This window comes from Hyalella azteca, unplaced genomic scaffold, assembly GCF_000764305.2.
Source record: "Hyalella azteca isolate HAZT.00-mixed unplaced genomic scaffold, Hazt_2.0.2 contig12834, whole genome shotgun sequence".
Lineage (NCBI taxonomy): Eukaryota > Metazoa > Arthropoda > Malacostraca > Amphipoda > Hyalellidae > Hyalella > Hyalella azteca.
In genome coordinates this window covers 1,741-22,641 of record NW_025942779.1, presented here as the reverse complement: position 1 = coordinate 22,641, position 20,901 = coordinate 1,741, and the positions used below count along the sequence as shown (strand labels likewise).

Sequence of the window (20,901 nt, the reverse complement as noted above, 5' to 3'; positions counted from 1 at the left end):
GTCTTCGCCCGTCACAGACTTTCAGCTCGGACCAGAGCTTGCCGGCAATTTTATGGTTGAAACGGAAATGAATGAAGTTTGCGAACATTAGTGCCATCCTAAGACTGCTTATCGTTTAGAAATTCCAGTGAAATAAATTCATTTGTAAATTCCAGTAAAATTCATAAAATTCATTCTGCACTCAGATCACCATTTATTCGCATCATCACTAATGGCGTAATCCTTACATTCAATTATTAGAAGATATCACTGTAGCCCCAAGCCTTAGGCGTCTAGGTTACACATGATAGCAGTGAGAAGTGCTTAGTGCTGTGCGTCGGCCATGATTAGGTTACACATGATAGCAATGAGAAGTGCTTAGTGCTGTGCGTCGGCCATGAGGGGTCTAGGTTACACATGATAGCAATGAGAAGTGCTTAGTGCTGTGCGTCGGCCATGAGGCGTCTAGGTTACACATGATAGCAGTGAGAAGTGCTTAGGGCTGTGCGTCGGCCATGAGGCGTCTAGGTTACACATGATAGCAATGAGAAGTGCTTAGTGCTGTGCGTCGGTGAAACAGTTGTTTGGAGCTTTAGACGAACAACAAGGAGACGTTCAGAAAATTCTTTTAACATGGCAACTTCTTCACCCTTAGTCAACGGATACATTAAAAAGCGTCAATGTAATTCGAATGCAAAAAGGCCCAGCAAATATTGCTACCGTTAGTAGCCAGAGTTAATATCAATAAACAAATACACATCTCATCTATTGCAAAAAAAAGTTACACTATCAACACAATTCATGGTAATCATTGGGTCGCCATGCTCACGCAAAGTTACGGATCTTGGTAAGTTGATAGAAACGATGAACTTACGAAATTAAACCCACACACGGACATTGACTTACAGTGCATGTAAACATTTCGGAAGAACCTTTGGAATGTATTTTGCAAGAAAGCCCGTTGTGTCCTCATTATATTTTCTTCACATTTTTTCCAAACACATAATTCATGGTGATTTGAACAATTGCAAATAAACACATTAAGTTAGACAGAAACACAAAGAGTCATATGGAATAACCAAATATAAAATGTATAAAAAAAAATTTTAAAGACCACGTTTTTCATGTGGACTCAATAATATCCTCTCGAGGATGACGTGCATTAAAGGTTCCAACCCCTGCTTGTGAGTTACTTTAGAGTTTATACGCCTGGAAACGTGCAACAAATTATTGATTATTGTATTGTTATCGGGAGCTGAGCTTCCCTAAAAGTTTCAGAGCGCTAGCTAATGGGAAAATTGGTGAAATATCGATTGCAAGATTTGATCATCACAGACACGAAAGCGAGCTAAGAAAAACGTAGTAAAAAATCAGGAGAACGGTGCATTCAAGTTAATTGAACGTTTACCACTGTAGTCAGTTAGAAGTCTCACACTGAAAGACCCCTTTCTTTTCAGTACTGCAAATTTTTAATAGAAAGCGTCTATTTATAAAGCAGCATTTCCCCCGGTTGAGAATATCTAGAGAAGATATTTGTGACAGAATGTGTGTGAAGGCAGTTGCAAGTAAGGTTAAGAAAGTCTAATGGAATGTTTTGAAGCAGAATTTTAAATTAATGGAATAATGAAAACCGTGCATAATTGAATGAAAAAAATGTTGTTTGCAATTATTTTGAAAATGTTAGACAGTTTGTGCCAACCTTGAAGTTCTAAACAGCGGAGCCGACATTCACGCTAGATAAGTTTTGCGGCAGACAAATTCACTAGATGGCAATGCCGCTGCTACTGCCATAAGAAATTAGTGATGGATTATTGAAGATATTTTGTACAATTACCCTAAAAACTATCCAGAACGGACACTCAGCACCGCTATCGAATCTGCTTCATGAACACTCGATACGACACGGGCAGCACCAACAACTTAAACTAAAAGTATCAATGTACAACAAGGGCGCAATAATCCGAAAATTTTCACAACCAAATATGTGTTGAGCGAAAATATCAAAGAAACCTATTCAGAGCAAATAAATACATTTTAGAATTAATTTAATAAATTGTGAACAACCATTGAACAAAAGGGAACTGTTTGTAGTTGAAATAGCTGGTAACCACAGAAGGCTCCTACAGCTGGTACTAAAAGCAACAGCTAAAAAGAGTGCTGTCACAAGACAGCTGAGCCGAGGCTGAAACTAGAACAAGCAAGGAATGAATATACCATGAATGCATTGCCTAAGTACATTGCGTGTATGAAGAAATTTATCTTCAACCTCCTCGACGTTATGCGCAGTTAGCAAACATAGAGTGCACACAACCACATATAATGCAGGGGGATATTTTCAATGAGTAATCTCTATTGTAAGAGAGTTTCGTATAGCGCGCGCAATATTCATAGGAGGACTCTAGATATTTTCTGTAGTTTGCACTCGTTTCTTTGGCATTCATGAAAGTTTATGGAAAACTGGATATTTTAATATCATGAGCTGAAGAGAGCAAAGCACGCAAAAGGGCGCAACATTTAGATACTTTTCGCTGCATGAAGAGAATCTCTTCATGCAGTTTCTCACTCAGAATTAATAATTTTGGTTAGTGAATATGAAATGCTTGAATGTGCTGAAGCTGCCTTTTTTCACTTGGTGACACAGCAGCAGCTCTTCACTTGGTGACACAGCAGCAGCTCTTCACTTGGTGACACAGCAGCAGCTCTTCACTTGGTGAGGATGCAGTGGTGGTTGGTGAGGAGAGCTTCAACAAAGACGTTGACAGCTTGCATGGAAGAGAGCGAGATCTGCTGGCTGCCTCCGACGGGCGGGCGACACAAGTTGGGCCCGAACACGACAGCCAAGTTGCCTGCCGTCATCTTGTTCAAATCAGCCCGGTCCATGACCTGCAGACATAACAATACAACTGGCATGTTCATAGCACACATAACATTACAACTGGCATGTTCATAGCACACATAACATTACAACTGGCATGTTCATAGCAGACCATCACCTGCACACATAATACAACCAGCATGTTCAAAGCAGAGTGCAGAAGAGCGTACCACCATACCATTAGAAAATAAGAGACTCAGAATGATGATTAATCGTCAGTGACTACATATAAGTGAGTTATCAGCAATTTTGATATCGAAATATCGGCGTTGTTTGGAAAAAATTTCGATTCTTACAGTTATGAAGGATCACCTCTTAATCTTACAGTTAACTTTGAAAGTTTCTATCAATTACTAGTGATATTTTATTGCTCAACGTCAATTCTTTAATTTTATTGGCAGAATTAAAAAAATGAAGGTAGCTAGAAATGGATTTGCCCCCAGCTATGAATCTAATCTGGGCAAGTAAACTTGAAGAAAATGTTACCTTGGCCAAGAAGTTAACTATGAACTTAAGTACAAGGTAATTGTCCTCTGGAAGCTGCTCCAGAACAAGAGCTCGACACGCCCCCACACGTTGGCTCTTCTCAAGACCTGCACAAGAATTCAGTCTATTTAGATAGCAAACACTCTTGGTACACAGAATTAACGAAACAATGATGAGATGAGTGTCGAAGAAAATAAAAAATATTCAACGATACAACACAAATACAGTAATGATCAACTCGCCCTGAACATGGTTTTGGATGTATGCCCATTAAGGCAGCATGCAGCGTCCACACTGACTAATTCAAGAGTTCTGTGACGGAAGGATAGCTTACTGTGCATGGCAAGCACTTGTTCGTAGAGGCAGTAAGGTATGAGCGGCTCCTCGAGCTCCCTCAGGAAAGTCTTGATCATGACGGCTGCGAGGTGCACATCGTTTACAGGCTCAAACGTGATCACCTCGCCAGCGTTGCAGCGACGCTTCACGTCCTCGACGCTCGACGCCACCACAGACCGTCGGAACAAGCCTTCCGTCTCCAGAGCTGTTGTAGAAAACACATTAAATTTCAACAATAATATGGGCTAAACTCTTCTAGAATATAAGCACCGTCCTAAATGCTATTCAAATTCAACTAAATATCCCAACGCAAATAGTTTCTGCAATCTCATAACCTTAACCTTAAACCTTAGTCATAAACCACTAAATCATAATTATAGAAGCAGAATTACATAACCCATCTACATTGATAAAAGCAATGAGAGCATGGCTTGGCTAGCCTGGCTAGGTAAACAGGGAACAAACAATAATAGGGATGCCTCACCGTCAGGATGGTCAAGGTAAGTGATGCACTGCTTCAGTATGGACGGTATGGGGTCCTGGTCGTTGTTATTCTTAATGAACTGCAGACTCACGCCCCCGAACTGATGGCGCGGCGACACTTCTTTGCTGCTCACTTGGGGAGCTCTCAGCGGTGCTCGTAACTTGGATACCAACAGCGCGTCATGCCTGAAATGTGCGCGCCACACGTGAAAATCAGAAGAAGAATTTTCATCCTGTTCAGGATTTTTGATATTCCAAACAATAAATATGATTATTTAAAAATCCGAATATACTTCCAAAATAAAAATTATATAAAAACATAATGTGGTTTTAAACTAAAATGGTTAATATGGCAGACATGAGGTATTAAGAGTATACTACTAAAGTAATTTTATGATGATGACGAGTAATAAGGCTAAGAGAACATACTCTTTAACGCAAGCCGGGATGGGCAGCTGCTTGAGGTCAATATGCTGCTGCAGTTCTTGGAGGTAGTTTACATAGAGCAACTTCCGACCGAACTTTGCGCTGGAAGAATATAGATTAATTATTCACAATCACGGCCATTGTCACCCTGCCTCACCCTAATCTTGCTTAGATTATTGTAAGAGGAATATGTCGAGATAAAAGATTCTTAAGATACAAATAATTCATGAACAAAAAGATTAATTTGGCTATCAATGTTAAATAAATTCTATCAAAACTACAAGCAAGCCATTTTATGACCATACTTAGAAAATATATGCATGTCAATATGATGTAACTAATAAATATTATTGAGAATATTTTAGTGCAATGCATCATATGTTCACTCACCTGATGGCCGGTTTGAAGATATTATAAACAACTCGGATAAAATTGGTAGGGTGCACAAGATAGAGTGCCTTCAGGTTCTTCTTATATTTCCTATCAAGGAGCTTATACACAGACCAGAGCCATGAAAAAGGTGGCTTGTTATTTCTGTTCAGGCCAAAGTGGAAATACACAAGAGAATAATCTTGCTCAACGTATTGGTCCAGGGTGTGCATTAGGTACCTGAAAATGACTGAGCATTAAACACATGCCATTTGATCTCGGTATATTGTATTACGTCATTAATTTCCAGTATTTACTGGTAATACTCTTCATTTACAAGTCTTCTCTAAATATGCCAAGCCTTTATCAATATAACCCAACTCCTGCGTCATTGTAGACATTAAAGAAACGCACAAAAAAAAAAAAAACAACAAAAAGATTTAATCACACTTACGCTAAAAATTTTGCATGATCAAAGGTCTTGTTGCTGGGGAGCTTGCAGGCAGACACCACCACCACCTTCCTGCCATAAGGATCATCTCCAACAATGTCTACTATGCCGTGCTTGGCAATGTCAGAAAAGTCCTGTGGTACAGGTGGTGAGTGTTGTAAGGTCTTGTCCGGTTTTTTACCAAGTTCATCCTCTGCCTCCTCACCCAACTCCATCTCAAAATTTTCCTCAATAGTGCCGTCAGAAACAGGAGACTCTTGATAGTCCTGAGAAATCTGCACCAAGTCAGGCATGTCACCTGCCCTCACAAAACAGTTAATTGTCAATTCATGTTAACAAATTCAAGTCGTGTGCTTTGCAATAACAGAAAAGTATGTAGCAATAATTAGTTACATGAGATTTCAGACACTAAATTGAATAAATGCATGAATTTGTTCTGCAAATATGAACATGTGAAAAAAAATTAGTAGGTCAACAGCATAGCTACAGCCAGCTAAAATATTAAGCTCTACATATGATTAGTTTCAGCCTGCACATAAATATCTTCAGAACATAAATGTAGACCAAAAGAAACCCAAGTACAAAATGTATCTAACTTATGTACTGAAATTCAGTTTACCATAGTCTTCCAAATGTTTTATGAGAAATTGAGCAAACTCAGAATTTATGATGAAAAGCTGGCAGCAACAACCAGAGAACTTTTTACCAAAAATCTATGAGAAATGCTCAACAACCTGACAAATATCAAAAGCCTTTCACTCCTCAAAAAATAACTTCATTCTTGGTACGGTATCCTTGTCCAAGAGGATATCCTTGTATTGGTACCGGTATCCATTTTTGTAAAGCTGGGCTTCTTTACACAAACTAGCTTAGACAAATTATAGGAGACAAGTAACCTATTACCTGTTACAGGTGGGACAGCATGCAGCTCAGTGTCATCAAATTCAAGGTTAGGCTCATAGTCATGGAAGTCGCTGAGGCTTGGTAAGGGATCTTCAAGATGGTTGGCAGGGAAGCCACCTTGACGACCAGCACTGAACTGACGCTGTGGGGCACCAGGTCCTGCACAACAAAAAGCATATGGTAACAATAATTTTCCTATCAAGTAGCAGTTGGGAATGCCTTTTCTATCATAATAACTGTAAAATTTCAGTGTTCTAGAGTGAATAACTTGAAATTAGTAAGCTCCAAAAATATATAGGTGATACTTTAAGATTAAATTAATGAAGACTATGAGACTACAATTTCTGAATAATAGCCAACTATTGAAATAGAAGTCAAATATAATGCATAATAGGAAGTACCTCAATGCATAGCTGCTCTAAATATGTATGTAGAACATATAACTAATAATTAGAATGATTTAGTATTATCTACATTCAGTTTCTAACAATGATGAACTGATCAGGATTGTGTTTATGGAAATAGGAAACCCATGTATATTCTCACCTTTATTAAATTGATGGTTCATGGTATAAAAGAAGTCAAATGCAGGGACTTGGGTTTTGTTCAGGCCAAATGTTCTCAGTAAACATCTCACAGTTGTGAATTTACCTCTTATAACTTATATGGCTACTTCAAAGCTGTTTCACAATAGAAACATAAACAGTATTACTTTTTGTCATTTACAAGCAAAAATGCCAAAGAAAAAAAATAACTCCTCAAAATAGAATATAAAATCAGTAGTAAGAAGAAAAAACTAAGCAGAGACTGACCCAGCACATTGTGGAAAATATTATGGAGTCAAGCTCCATTGTCAGTTTGAAATCATTTTTAATGGTGATAATGTGAATACTTGTAGAGTTTTCTCTGCTCTATAATTTTCATCACAATGTTGTGTACCTATATATCAAATTATGTGTTGGGTGCAGAGAATACCATATTGTTCGAACTTTGAAGGGTGTACATATGGGGTAAACGCGGTATATTCCGACATCGTGGGTAATTCCGACACTTCTTGACTTTTTTCTTTTATATTAGGCTTTTTCTTAGTTCCATGCATTCGTTGATGGTTGAAATAGTGACGTCATACTTTTGCGCGCCATACTATTGCCAAAACACTAGGTCTGGGCCGTCTGGTAGGAAAATGTTGAGATCCAAAGAGAGACAGTGCGTGTCACCCAGTGAGAACATCAAAAAATGTGTCAAATTTGATAGTTGACCTTGCTCTACCAAATAGTGATAAACTGTTTGTGTAGAAAGAATATTATGGTTTGATACTGATTCTGTTGTGCCTGGTACTCGTTTCTTGGTCCATACTGACTGCTGATCCTTTGATCAGCTCTAATAAAGGTAGGAAGCTCGTCTACACTGTAGACAAGATGTCAAGATCCTGCATAACACTGTCCAGTCTGTTTTTAAACACATCGACGCTGGGAGCCTCCACCACCTGTGCTGGCAGTCTGTTCCACCTCTCCACCACACGCTGGGTGAAAAACCTTTGACGAAGGCTCGTATTGCAGCGCTGCTTCTCCAGTTTGTAATGGTGACCTGACTGACCTCTTGTGTTTGTTTTCTTTTCCAGTTTTAGTATACTATTGTCCAGCTTATAAACATTGTAAGTGTACTTGTAACACTCAATCATATCACCTCTCATTCAGTCATAGTTACAAACCAGAGATTTTTTAGAATCAGTTAATTTTTAACTTCCTCATTTACCTAAGATTTAAACCAATTTCTTATGTATGATAAGGCTGGTATCCAGGATACTTTACTGGTCTACTTATGGGCCTCAAAAATGAACTTGAGGGAGAGTCTAAAAAACTCTCTGCTTTGCCACTATGCTCATTCTTCTGTACGTCATACTAGGTATTTTCATCCGCTCACATCTTCTTTCATACTCAAGATTTTTTAACCCTGGTATTACTTTGGTTGCTCTACATAACTCAGTCTCAATGAGCTTTTTGTCTCTTTCCAAGAACGACAACAACGCTACATTTCCAAATTCTAAGTGCGGACGAACAATTGCTACAAAAAGCATCTTCATACTAGTCTGAGAGTCCACATACACAAAATGATCTCCTGATGAGACCTAAAAGTCTGTTGGCCTTGTTTACTTGAATTTCGACGTGCTGAGAAAACTTCAAACTTGTGTCCACATTCACACCCAAGTCCTTTTCAAGTTCTGTTGCTTTTAATTCAATGCGCTCTGTTCCGTACTCCCGTGCTTTCGCATATTATACTTATGGTGTCTACTTTGCCTTCCCAAATGTAGCACTTTGCATTTGTCAGCATTGAAAGTAAGCTGCCAAGTGTCTGCCCAGTAGAGTTTGAAGTGCGGCTGGAATTAGTCAATTAGTCTCACAAAATGCCAAATTTAGTCACACAGTGTTGGAATATATGGATTTGGTAGGTTTGCATTCTAAAGGCTTTTAAATAAATATGGCAACATTTTGTGACAATAAAATTTTCATAAACAAATCCTTGTAAATAATGGGTTTTCAAATAGAAAAGTTGACATTTATATATAGGCCTATCAAATTATCAATCTAGAAACAACCTACCCAGTACCCAGTAACCAGCAATGCAGCAACATCTGATGGAACCGTCACAACAATCTTCTACCAAAACCAGATGAACTACTGTGAACAGAGGCTACAAAGCAAATAAATGAGTCCTACAGTCAATCATCCATAGTGATATATAGAGCTCAGCACTCAGCAGATAACAGAAAAATAAAACTTCTAATCTACTACAAAATAAGAAACCTTGTCAATTTGTCATGAATAATAATCCCTGTAAAAATTTGGACTGGTTCAAGAAACTAATGTTGTGTATAAATTTGCATGTAATGTAATATTTATAATAACAGTAATAAAGAAGGTTATAGACTAGGTACTTTAAATATAAACTACATTGGCGATGATTGGTCTTAGTGTCTTACTAGCACAACCTATAGCCACCATCTCATTTCAGTCATAGCCTCATAGGTGTTATCTATAACTGTAATGTGCTTAAGCGGCTAAGCCCTAACCGCCTATGAGTCAGGGACAGCTGTTTCAAGAAATTGGTCACAAGTTCACACTTCACAACCATTTCATACACTTCCAAGAGTTCCAACCGTTCTTCACACTTCAAGTTATATTTTTCCTCGTGACGCATTAAACTTCTGAATTCGCTTTTTAAACCCTATCAGTTTTGGTTCTTTATTGGTACAAAAAGGGATTAACTGAGCAAATTGAATGAAATAGAGAGTGTTCCAATTAACAAAGGGGTTATAGCTCAAATGGAGCATCTTCCATTTCATCCGGTTTCCATTATCTGCAAACCTTTATGCCATAATCGTAGTCCAACTACGCACAACATAGTACAGCACTTGTATACTGCAAAATCAGCCTTCAAGTTGTTTCGACTTCTCCCTGAATTATGTTGAGACGCTCATTACTCTTAAATTTATGAGGAACAAAATTTACGGTTTTCATGAACCACAAAAATTATATATTGTTGATTTAAAGGATAACTCAGCTAGATGTTGAAACAAGAATCTTTGCTCAGAATAGTGTTGTACACCGCAATATTTATTACGCTAATGAAAGGCGTAAATTCGATTAGTTAAAAGTCGACTATATTTCAAAATCTTATAGTTGGCGTTCGCACTATGAAAAAAAGTACGAAAACCCAAGTACATGCAAGCACGCAGTTTTTCTCCTTTGAAAAGTGAACAGCGTTTGCCAACACATCATTGATTATAATTGTTTTTATTAAGGAATAGTTCAACAAATAGAACAAATTAAATCATTTAATCAGAAAAAAACGCTCAGCCTCGCTCATTGGTTCCGCCTCGCACCAGTCCAAGGCTACTTCCACCTCGAAAGCTTCCACGCCCACCCCATGCAAGCGTCCTGCCACGGTTCTGGAAAAGACCTCTTCCTCGGCCTTGTGTAAATTGTTTTGATGCCGTAACATTCCTGGCGTTGCTGTCGGAGACCCTTAACGGAACTTTTTTTTCGTCAGAGTAAGAAGTCCGCACAGCAGAGGCGACTACACTGACCACCTCAGAGACGAGTGTGGCCGGTTCCACGCTTCCGGCCTCATCGGAATATCTGCTTGACCCCCACCAGTCCTGGGTTGAGGTGACGGCACTTTGCACCTTATCAGTGTCAGTTCTCGCACGGCGCATACGGTAAGTGCAATGACTCGCGATCTCCCGACGCACTTCGCGGAACTCCTCGCGCTTCTGGTCGCTAATCACTTCATAAAGCCACGCCACGCTTTCTGCTCACCAATAAGTTACAAACAATGGTTAAAATGTTGTAAGCGTTTAAATGACATTTAAAGGCTTTGTATTTATATTTGAAGAATAAAGAGATGTTATGTTACTGTTAGAGCATATGTTGTAATATGTTTGTCACTATCTATATACTTTGATGTGCATACATACACTTACAATACATTAAATGACGATCGATTTTAAAATTATAAGTAGATAAATACGTCAGTGAGTTAGAAATAAACTGCCTCTCAATATGAATAAATATTTGTCCACAAATAATAAGAGAGACACAGTTTTCTCGCTGGCAGAGTGGAAAACTTTTGAAGCACATGCCTCCAATGCAAGAATCTTCTGAATCAATGAAGAACTTTTCCTTTTTGACATAGGGTGGAAGAGCCGCCGCTTTTGCAGGAGCCGCCACGTCAGATTTGCGGGATCTTTTTCGGTTTTTGCTCCGGTGACGTTCGAGTTCGTTTTGCCCAACATCTTCATCAGACTTTGTAACTTCTTGTCCAATTATCCGGTCAGTAGTAGGCAGGTTTTGATCACCCTCAATTGCTTTGGAAGAATCTGTTGGCAAATTCTTATGTTAATTATTCTAATCATTCATCACGTAACAAATTGTTTCAATGTACTTCAATGTAACTGAAAGAAACACGAGTGATCCAATGTGAGACATCTATCGAAAATATTAGTTAATAGAGTTAAACCCTAATTCTTACTAAGACGACTTCCTAGAGCCACAGTAGAACCAAGTGAAAAAGTAAACAATAACCATGAAGAAAGGGAACCAAAACTCACCTAGTTTGCCATCCAACAAGTCCAGGAGGCTGAAGGTGCCTGAGGCGCCAGAGAACACCAAGTCCTTCGAGATGTGTGCTGCAGCAGTGACCTGTGGCAGGCAAAACATGACAGTGCAATTGCGTTCATTGGTAAAAAAAAACACTACAACCATGACGACTCAAATTATTAAAATGATTGTTTTGCTTCATTACTTATGCATACTAAATTAAATTTTGTAATCATTAATTGGATTAAAAATTTAAATGATCTCAGTTTCCAATAGATAAATAAAAATTCGTTGCTCTATATATGCCCATCTATCCACTTGATTGCTCGTTAGCTATCCACATTCGTTCAGGACAAATTTATGAACAATTGCACATCAAAATTCTGAGACGAAATCTAGTAGGAATGTTTTATGTGTGAAATATAACTTTTCTACACAAAACATGACTCCGAAAGACTATATAGAGAAGCGCTTTTAGTCGAATAGTTCAGTGGAAATTTCTGTCATGATAGCAATAGCCCATAAAAAGCAAGGTAAGACAATTACAAAAGTTTCAAAAGTTATCACTTCAACTCCATATACATAAATAAATAATATTGTAACCACAAAATAAATAATAAACTACGACACAGGCTTCTTAAAAAACTGCAGTAGTATCACCTTCACAGTATCACAGGTAGATGCAGCAGAGGGCTGCTCGTTGTCAGCTTGAGGAGCAGGCTTGGTGGGATCATAACGCCGCATCACGGGTACTCTGCTCATCAGTAAACTTTCGAAATTTAAATATTCTTTTTAAAAATAAACTATTAGGTCATAAATTTAAAATTTCATGCCAATTAATGACAAATTTCCAAAAAAAAAAATAAAAAGAAAAAGTACAAAAATAAAAAGAAGAGCCACAATCCGTCTATATACATTTAATTTAAATTGCATTAAAAGAAAATATTTTACACTGAGAAAAATATGCACTAGAACCTGCGGTGCACTTGCTGGAACTCACTTTGGTTTGGTGTGCGGTGACTCAGCATGGAGGTTCTCGTGGGTCCCGTCACCCTCATGGAACTGAAATGGTTATTTGTTTGTCACTGAATAATGTAGCATGAGTATAATTAGGGGATATTAGTGGCAAGAACATAAGGTTAAGGAATATCGTGACATGAACAGAATTTTTGGGAATAATATGACATGAAAATAACATGAGTAGAACGTATTTAAATATGAATACCATGGCAGGAGTCTAATGGGAATAATTCAGAACGAAAATAATTACATGGGAATAGCTTTAATTTTATATCAAGATATATATGGAAAAATCTTGACATAAATAAGGAATAAAAATTGTAGAAGAATAACTTAGCAAAAAAATCTAATGGAAGTAGTAGAAGGAGTAGTAGTAGAAGATTTACTAGCGCTTCAGATAGCTATCTATTTCGCGCCGGAGGTGAGATCTTCAGTTACGTCAAAGATGTTTGGTCTCTTCCGTCTTCAAGGCTTATAGCCTGATCCATTTTAGGCGCAGGGGCTGGGCGATAGATTCCCTGCTCATGGAGCGAGGGTCCGCTCCGACTTCATGTATCAACTCCAGCATAAGTTTAGTGAGGCTTGGTCTAGGTGATGGGAAGGTGCACTTATAGTCTCGCGAACGGCGGTGGTGCAAGTGCATATGACCGACAGGCGGTGACGTTACGGGGTCATGCTAAATCTCTGGCAGCAGGTTGCATTCAATCAGGTATCGTCTAAGGTTATCGGTTTCGAAGTTACTTCGCCGGTCCTCATCCGCCCTTCGCCGGTCAAGGGCGGATGTGTTGGGGTAGCAATTTTGTCGGATGTCGTTGTGGCTAGGGCACTCCGCCAAGACATGCAGAACTGTCAGGGGCACCAGGCAGTCGTCACAATATGGTATAGGGCGCCGCTCAATCAAGTAGCCATGGGTGAGGCGCGTATGGCCAATCCTCAGTCTACACAGCGCTATCTCCATTTGTCGGGATCTCTGGTACGATGAGCTCCATGTTGATACACTGTCCTTGATTGTTCTCAGTTTATTGTTTCTCGTGTTCAGCCACAGCTCTCACCATATGTGGTGAACGCTGGTCCTGGTGCGGGGGTAATGGTCGTGACATGGGACGTCCTCCCTATAAATGGCCGCGTCGGACGAGGCAGCGCCCACCACCGCCTCATCCGCCCTGTCGTTTCCCCGCACCCCCACGTGTCCCGGGACCCAGCAGATGCTAATCGTTTTTCCCGCCTCCACCAGGCGCAAAAGCCAGGTCAGGATTTCCAAGATGATAGGATGTTTGCTGTTGTAGGTTCTCAGGGCCTGCACTACGCTTTTGTAGTCTATAAATATTGTAAAGTTACGCTCGGGGTGGTCATCTATAAGGGCCAGGGCACAGAGGACGCCAGACAATTCCGCCGTATAAATTGAAGCGTTGGGGCTCAGTCGTCTTGATATTATTGTTGTGTCGGTCGTAGCCGCACACCCCACTGCGTCGTCCGACTTTGAGCCGTCAGTGTATATAGGGGTCGAGTTTGTATGCTTTGTAGTTGCGCGGTACAGGAAAAGGTTTTTCATCGCAGTTGCCTGCAACTCGAATTTTAGTGGGAGATTTTGATCCGGGCAGAAGGTGCTGATGGGGATTCGCCACGTGGGAATGTCCTCGAACGTGACGGGCATAACCTGCATCTGTTGGGCCTGTGTTGCTGCAAAGAGTGCACCGTAGTCTTCAGATGATGGGATGTTATATGGAAATGGGTTTGCTTGGTCTTCGGTCATTACAGTGAGCCATGTTGGAGATAACGGTAGTTGTTTGAGGCGAGTAATCATCTGTAGCGTAAGCTGCGCTCGGCGGAGATACAATGGTGGTTCTCCACTTTCTGCATAGAGGCTGATGGTGGGGGATATTCTGTATGCTCCAGTACATATCCTGATGGCAGCGTTGTGTACTGGGTCTAGTAGCGCTAGTGTGGTTTTTCTGGCATATTGGTATATGGTACACCCATAGTCTAACCTGGCTCTTAGTGTGGCCCTGTAAAGGGGGAAAAGGGTTACACGGTCAGATCCCAACGACTGTCCGGTTAGGGGCTTCAGCAAATTCATCCTCTTAAGGACGCTGCCTTTTAAAGCCCGCACATGGGGTCTCCATGAGAGTTTGTTGTCCCATGTCATACCAAGAAACTTGGCTGTGGGGGACACAGCGATTTGTTGGCCTTGTAGGAAAAATGGAGGGGGTTGTTCTTGAGAGCGACTTCGCTAGAAGTGCATGGCAACGGTTTTGTCGCTTGAGAATGAGAATCCGTGAGCCGTGGTCCACTGGTTTGCGCGGTCTATGGCGGTTTGTATTCTGCGTACGAGAGCGGGTAGATAACGAGATGAGGCAAAGATCATGAAGTCATCGACATAAAGCGAGGATTGTATGCTCGGGGGCAAGCTAGTGGTGACATCGTTGATGGCCATCAAGAACAGGGTGCAGCTAATCACACATCCCTGCGGAACTCCCTGGTATTGCACCCACACAGGCGAAAAAGAGCCCCCCACCTTCACCCTGATGGACCGCTCACGCAGAAACTCCCTGATGTATAGGGCCAGGTTGCCCCTAATCCCAGCCCTGTGGATGGTCTGAAGTATGCCGTGTCGCCAGGTGGTGTCATGGGTTTTTTTCATATCGAAGAATACACAGATGGTGTGTTTTCCTTCAGTTTTGTTTTGTACTATATGGTTTTGAAGTCGGACTAATGCTTCCGTGGTGCCTCTAAGTGGACGGAAGCCATATTGTACAGGAGAGATTAAGTTTTTGTTTTCCAAGTATTGCACAAGCCGATTGTTAATAATTCTCTCCAGTACTTTCCCCACGCAGCTGGTCAAGGCGATGGGGCGATAGCTGGATGTCTCTGTTGGTGGTTTATTGGGTTTGAGGAAGGCCATGACAGTAGCGGTACGCCATTGCGTAGGAAATGAGTGCGAGGTCCAGATTTTATTGTACAAGGCCAGGAGGGTCGTAACTGCAGTCGGGTGCATCTTCTTAAGCATTTTGTAATGAATACCGTCTGGTCCGGGGCTGGTGTTCTTCTTAAAATGTTGGAGTGCGCAGAATAGTTCAAGGTAGGTGATTGGGTCATTGTATGAGAAGATGTTGTCTGTTCTGAAATTTAGATATTGTGACTCTTGTTGTCGTTTTGTGGCGAGGAAGGATTGAGGATAGTGATTTCCGCTAGTGTTATAGTGCCGTTCACTTTATAGATAGTGCCGTTCACTTTCACGCATGGCTGGCTGTGACCGGTTCTTCCTTCAATTTTCTTGATCCGTTGCCATATTTTGGACATGGGGGTGCTGGTGTTCAGGGATGATGTATACCGTTGCCAAGACTTCTTCCGGGCTCCATCCTTAACATGCAGGGCCAGGGCTCGAGCTCTCCTGTATGCAATTTTGTCCGCCACATTGCCGGAGCGCTGGAACCGTCGCAAAGCCCGTTTTCGGTCCAGGTTGTCGCGAGCACAGTCGTCATCCCACCATGGAACGCGATGTCGGACTGGTCCACCTCTGGAGCGGGGAATTGCTATGCTCGCAGCGACTCTGAGGGTGCGTGCAAATTTTTCCGTCATCTGATCCACTGGCAGGTCCTGTTCTGGGTCTTCCATGCGGGTTAGGGCCTCAAAAGTTTGCCAGTCTGCTCTTTTCAGGATGTATCTTGATTGCATGACTTCGAGTTGGTGGGTCTCGTAGTCTATTGCGATCGGGAAGTGGTCGCTACCAAAAGTGATGTCAGGGTGCAGAGGCTCCACGATGCCCTGTCCACGATGTCAGGGTGCAGAGGCTCAGGTCAATGGCTGATGTGGTGCCAGTCTGTACATGAAAATGGGTAGCCTGGCCTGTGTTTAGGGGGCATACGTCGGAGTTAGTTAAAAAATGCTCAATGATTCTCCCTCGTTGGTCGTTTCCATCGCTTCCCCAGGCCGCGTGTTTGGCGTTGAAGTCGCCGACTATGAGGAAGGGTCTGGGGAGTTGTTCCGTGAGATTTCTCATATCTTCAGCAGTCAGTGGGTGGCCTGGTGGAATGTAGATGTTACATATCGTGTGCATTCTATTGTTTATGTTCGTTTGTACAGCCATCGCCTGGATAGGGGAGTTTATAGCCAGCCTGATGCAGGTGGCACTAAGCTTCATCAAAATCAGAAGGCCAGACCCAGGTCTGGGGTTGGGTGTGTCTGAAAAAGTTTCTATACGGTAATTCTGTGGTGGGGTCGGGGTGAGGTTTCCCAGCATCGTTTCCTGCATGCAAACACAGGTCGGCTGCCTCTCCCGTAGCACGGCCGTGAGATCGCGATAATTACGGCGGTACCCCCGGCAGTTCCAAAGTATGATCGTCAAGGCCATGATTACTTTGTAGGTTTTGTCCGGGCATCCACGCGCGGTGGAAGAGCTTTAGGCTTTATTGATAGGGATGTGAGGGTAACGGTGTGTTCCGGGGGTCTTCTTTCTTCATCCCTCTCGCCCCATCTGCGCATCTCCACCATGGGGGAAGGAGGAGCAGCAGCATGCAGGAAGCGTGGGGGGATGGGGTATTTATTGAGAATGTCACTGCTAAATTTGGGTACGTGGGTAACTCGCTCCAGCCACCGCACCCTGTAAGCCACGTCAGTACTTGGCGCTTTCCTTACTTTCTCTCTGCGGGATTCTTCCTCGGCAGAGTAGTATCCGCTTTGGTGGCGTTGGCTCTGGTGCGTTGGCTGTGATTTCGGTATTTTTGCTTTTGACATTTCAGACAAAGGAGAGGTGGTGCTCTGCATTCGTTCCCTCGCTGCGTTACTCGTAAGAGGTTCTTTTAGTGGAGATTTAGGTGCAGTTATTGGTGGGCTGTGAAACCTGTACGCGGGTTTATCACGATGTTCTATGGTGGTAGCTTCTTGTTTTTGGCTCGGGTCCTCAGCTTCTTCTGTACATGTCTGAGTAGCTACATCGCATTTAGTCACCACAGGCATGGTCTTGGAGGCTCCTTTCGCTTTAATAATTCAGTATATGGGGTTATGGTTTGCCGGGTTGCTTCGGCAAAGGTCGTCCGTGTGTTAACGTATCGGCTCCCTATCATTCGCTTTGCTTCCCCATAGCTTATGCGTTCTTTTTGTTTGGGTGGCTATTATTTCTTCTTCCATTCTGTAAGTAGGGCATATGTTGGAGCTGGCAGGATGTGGTTGTCCGCAATTGGCACATTTGACTGGGTGAGTGCAGGGCATTTCGTGTTGGTTCTGAGAGCAGTTGGCGCAAATAGCAGCGGGCTCACGACACGACGCCGCCCCGTGGCCAAAGCCCTGGCACTTGAAGCACCGGCGAGGCCTCGGGATGTAAAGTCGCACCCGGCAGCGCGTCCAACCTACCGCAACGAACGGCGGGAGCTGGCAGCCATTAAAAGTCAGAATATAGACTGGGGTGGGCATCAGTACGCCCTGCTCCCTTCTCTGGGTACGGTATACGGACTTGACTACGTACTGGTTCAGTTCAGTCAGTAAATCTTCGTCTGTATAGTTCGGGCGGTTAAGGTACCAGATCGTGCCGCGAGTCTCATGAGTTTCTCGTGGGCGGCAGCTGTAACTGGTACGTTGACTAAAGTCTTTATGGTCGTTATGGCTTGGCTCTGTTGGTAATTTGCTACTACCTCAACAAGGAGCGCTCCGTTCCAGGTCTCTGTGATCTTATTTGGTTTGCCCTTCAGTGTTGCCTGTATTTCTCTGCTGGCTCTTATAACATCGATACCGGAGAGGTGTCGACCGTCATTGGCTGTTATTGTGAAAAACTTAATCTGTTGTTTGGGCATCTGTCCAGAGGGTTCACTTTGATTTTCCAGTATACTGGGTCTCCGGAATGGGCGGGTATTCGTTCGTCTGGCTTTCATTCCTGGTTTCGGGTTCCCATTATATTCCCGATTTCGTTCAGGTTTATATGGTTCTAAAGTCAGTTCTGGTTTTTCGTCTGTCCGCTGGCTCCTCCGGCTCGCTAGAGTCGAGTGCAGCAGCTCTGCCGATTCGGCGGTTTGAGAGGTCGCGATAGGTTCCATGGTGGAGAGCTGGGTCGTTGTAGGAGAGATAGTTACAGGAGGCGCATCATTGTACACTAAGGAAGTCTGAAGATAAAGTTAACAAATGAAATCAATAAGTATGAACATATGCATTACAGGAACAAACTCTCCCACATCGATTCTAATGATCAACACATAAAGCAACTTACAGATGTTTCTATTGACTCGTCATCATCCCGCCATGCTGAACTATATGATGCCAGGCTGGGCAGCAACTCATCTTTTACGGTAGCCTGGGGAACAATCAAATAGGTAACACAAGTTGCAAAATACCTTGTAGAGAAACTTGCCTATAATATCCTCAGTTATCATAACAAGTATTTTTCATTCAATTTCATCAATAAAATTAATTTTAGTCAGCTAGAATAATTATCATTAAATAAAGCAATTCTGATTCAAAAAAATTCATGTCTGCTTAGTGTTGCACTGGAATTTTTTTTAGACAAAACATTGCACTGCAAAAATCTCATTTTAAGCAACATGGAAATTTGTTATAGACTGCCACATTAAGCATTTATTTGAGTTTAAAAATATAAATTATGTATACATAAACATGATGATATAAAAGCTAATGGATGATTTTTACAATATGGAATGAACTGTACACAATTGTACCTAGTTTAGTTCATTTATGAAATTATGAGCAAAAATCTCACCTGTTGATCAGGATCATTTTTGATTTGAGAATAGACATCATAAGTTGTTTTTTCTAAATAGGGGCCAGATTTTTTCCATGAATCCGTTTGGGCCTTATAATTAAAATCATTGCTGTAATTATTGTAAGAATCATCAGCTGAAAAATTATTAAGAGAAAACTTTTCCTTTCTCTCATGCAGGTTGTGAACACCAGCCCTGTATTGTATATCATTGGTGGATGTTGCAGAGGAAGGTTTGCCAGCTACTCTCTCTTCTCTCTCACGCTTGATGCGCTCAATGAAACTTTCTTGTGCCCGTTCTACTGATAACGTTGCTCCATTCAGTGTTGATCCATTCAATGAGTAGATACCTGAAGAAAGAGAAGTATAAATTATATAACCCACATAAATTGCAAAACAATTTTCACTCTAAATGTTTTGGTGTAATTTAGTAAGAGAAACAATGCTGCCACTATCATTATAAGTAACCTGGATTTACAAATCTTAGCAATTTCACCCTCCTTCATCAGGATGGGTAAAATCCTACTTTTTCTAACATATCACAGCAACAATAATACAATATCACATCATTTTTGTGGGTATCATCATGATGGTATGAAATCTTGGTGATCCAAATTCCAAGGTCATGTAGTTTGGCTCAATCAGAAATATAGCAGCTTGCAGAAGTGTGAAAAATATATATATATATATATAATGTAATTATTTGAAAATTCGAACTTCCATGGTTCATCATCACACTCTACCTAAATATTTGCCAAAATTACAAATTTTAAGCATTTTTAAAATTTATTTTTTAGTAAAAAGTGGCAGAAACCAGACAGTTTAAATCCTAATTTTGAATCTTAGAACTTGGCCAATTTTTTTCATGACAAAAAATTATGATTTATGAGACAGGTCTCAACATAAATTTAATGCTTGAATAAAAGGTTTCTGGCATCAAAATTTGTTTAAACTAAACAAAAAAGCTCCAAAATATGGTCACAGCTAGGTAGGTAGGGCTGAGCAGGTTTTTCTTCACATTTGACATCAATCATCATTCATCAATGACATGGAGAGTAAAATCAGGTAGTCTATTTATAAACAAAACGTACTTTAGTCACTTACATTTCTCAATATCAGAATGAGCTCCATCCAAAGTGGCAAAAGCAAACCTCTTGACTACCTCACCACTAATAACATCTTTCTTTTCCTTTATTTCAATATTCACCACTGTTCCATACTTGGATAGCTTTTTTTCAAGAATTCCTTGCTCAAGATCAGCACTTACGCCTCCAATGAATAATCGCGAAGCACCCATAGTTCTAACTTCTAATTTGCTGTGACAGTTATAAATGTTAACGTGTCAAAAAATAAAAAAAAGGATTAAAAACAAACGTGTTGTTTAACAATCTGGGTATCAACGCAGTTAGTCGCAGTAAGTAAGCACAAGTCACGCCAACACAGAAAATAGAAGGATCACTAGTTAACTCGGGGTGCACGGAGTCGTACACTACCGTCCACAAACACACATTGTTCAAACTAAAAAAACTACCGCAGGAAGAAATTAGGCTGCGAGTGATTTTTTTTTAATTTGATTTTAATACTTCGGGTATGCAGGTAGCACACCTCCCAGCCTGAGCACAACTCAGATTTTGATCACTCCACTTCACTTGTTGATTTCACTTTGTATTTTTCTTTCAGCACTTCCACCAACCAGTGTGGCAGTAAATAGTAAGGAGAAAAAGAAAAATAGTAATTAGACTTTAAGGAACTTCATAGCCTGGTCACCATT

The 20,901-nt window shown here is 41.1% G+C and overlaps 2 protein-coding genes across 2 annotated transcripts; both read right to left on the bottom strand.

Moving 5' to 3' along the window:
- Positions 1-1,346: 1,346 nt before the first annotated feature.
- On the bottom strand, positions 1,347-7,055 carry LOC108671909 (rho GTPase-activating protein 1). The gene is made up of 9 exons (XM_018159505.2): positions 6,855-7,055; positions 6,309-6,467; positions 5,409-5,703; positions 4,976-5,194; positions 4,589-4,687; positions 4,161-4,345; positions 3,675-3,881; positions 3,341-3,447; positions 1,347-2,862 (listed from the first exon to the last, which is right to left on the bottom strand). The coding sequence occupies exons 1-9, from the start codon at positions 6,874-6,876 to the stop codon at positions 2,683-2,685; spliced, it is 1,473 nt and encodes a 490-aa protein (XP_018014994.1). The 5' UTR covers positions 6,877-7,055; the 3' UTR covers positions 1,347-2,682.
- Positions 7,056-10,129: 3,074 nt separating this feature from the next.
- Positions 10,130-20,686, bottom strand: LOC108671910. Its single transcript, XM_018159506.2, has 8 exons — positions 20,235-20,686; positions 19,131-19,480; positions 18,624-18,707; positions 12,408-12,469; positions 12,068-12,161; positions 11,419-11,509; positions 10,951-11,187; positions 10,130-10,619 (listed from the first exon to the last, which is right to left on the bottom strand). Exons 1-8 carry the CDS (start codon positions 20,425-20,427, stop codon positions 10,162-10,164), a joined length of 1,569 nt encoding a protein of 522 aa, XP_018014995.1. The 5' UTR covers positions 20,428-20,686; the 3' UTR covers positions 10,130-10,161.
- Positions 20,687-20,901: the final 215 nt, after the last annotated feature.

What these genes read in the sequence shown, in the direction of transcription:
- LOC108671909 (XM_018159505.2), bottom strand. Translation starts at nt 6,876, where the DNA reads ATGAACCATCAATTTAATAAAG. An exon ending in ATCCCGGCTTGCGTTAAAGA is followed by an intron (nt 4,346 to 4,588) that starts GTATGTTCTCTT and finishes CGCACATTTCAG; the next exon opens with GCATGACGCGCTGTTGGTAT. An exon ending in TAGTTAACTTCTTGGCCAAG is followed by an intron (nt 2,863 to 3,340) that starts GTAACATTTTCT and finishes TTATGTCTGCAG; the next exon opens with GTCATGGACCGGGCTGATTT.
- LOC108671910 (XM_018159506.2), bottom strand. Translation starts at nt 20,427, where the DNA reads ATGGGTGCTTCGCGATTATTCATTGGAGGCGTAAGTGCTGATCTTGAG. An exon ending in TCATTCTGATATTGAGAAAT is followed by an intron (nt 19,481 to 20,234) that starts GTAAGTGACTAA and finishes CTCTTTCTTCAG; the next exon opens with GTATCTACTCATTGAATGGA. An exon ending in ACGAGTCAATAGAAACATCT is followed by an intron (nt 12,470 to 18,623) that starts GTAAGTTGCTTT and finishes TAACCATTTCAG; the next exon opens with TTCCATGAGGGTGACGGGAC.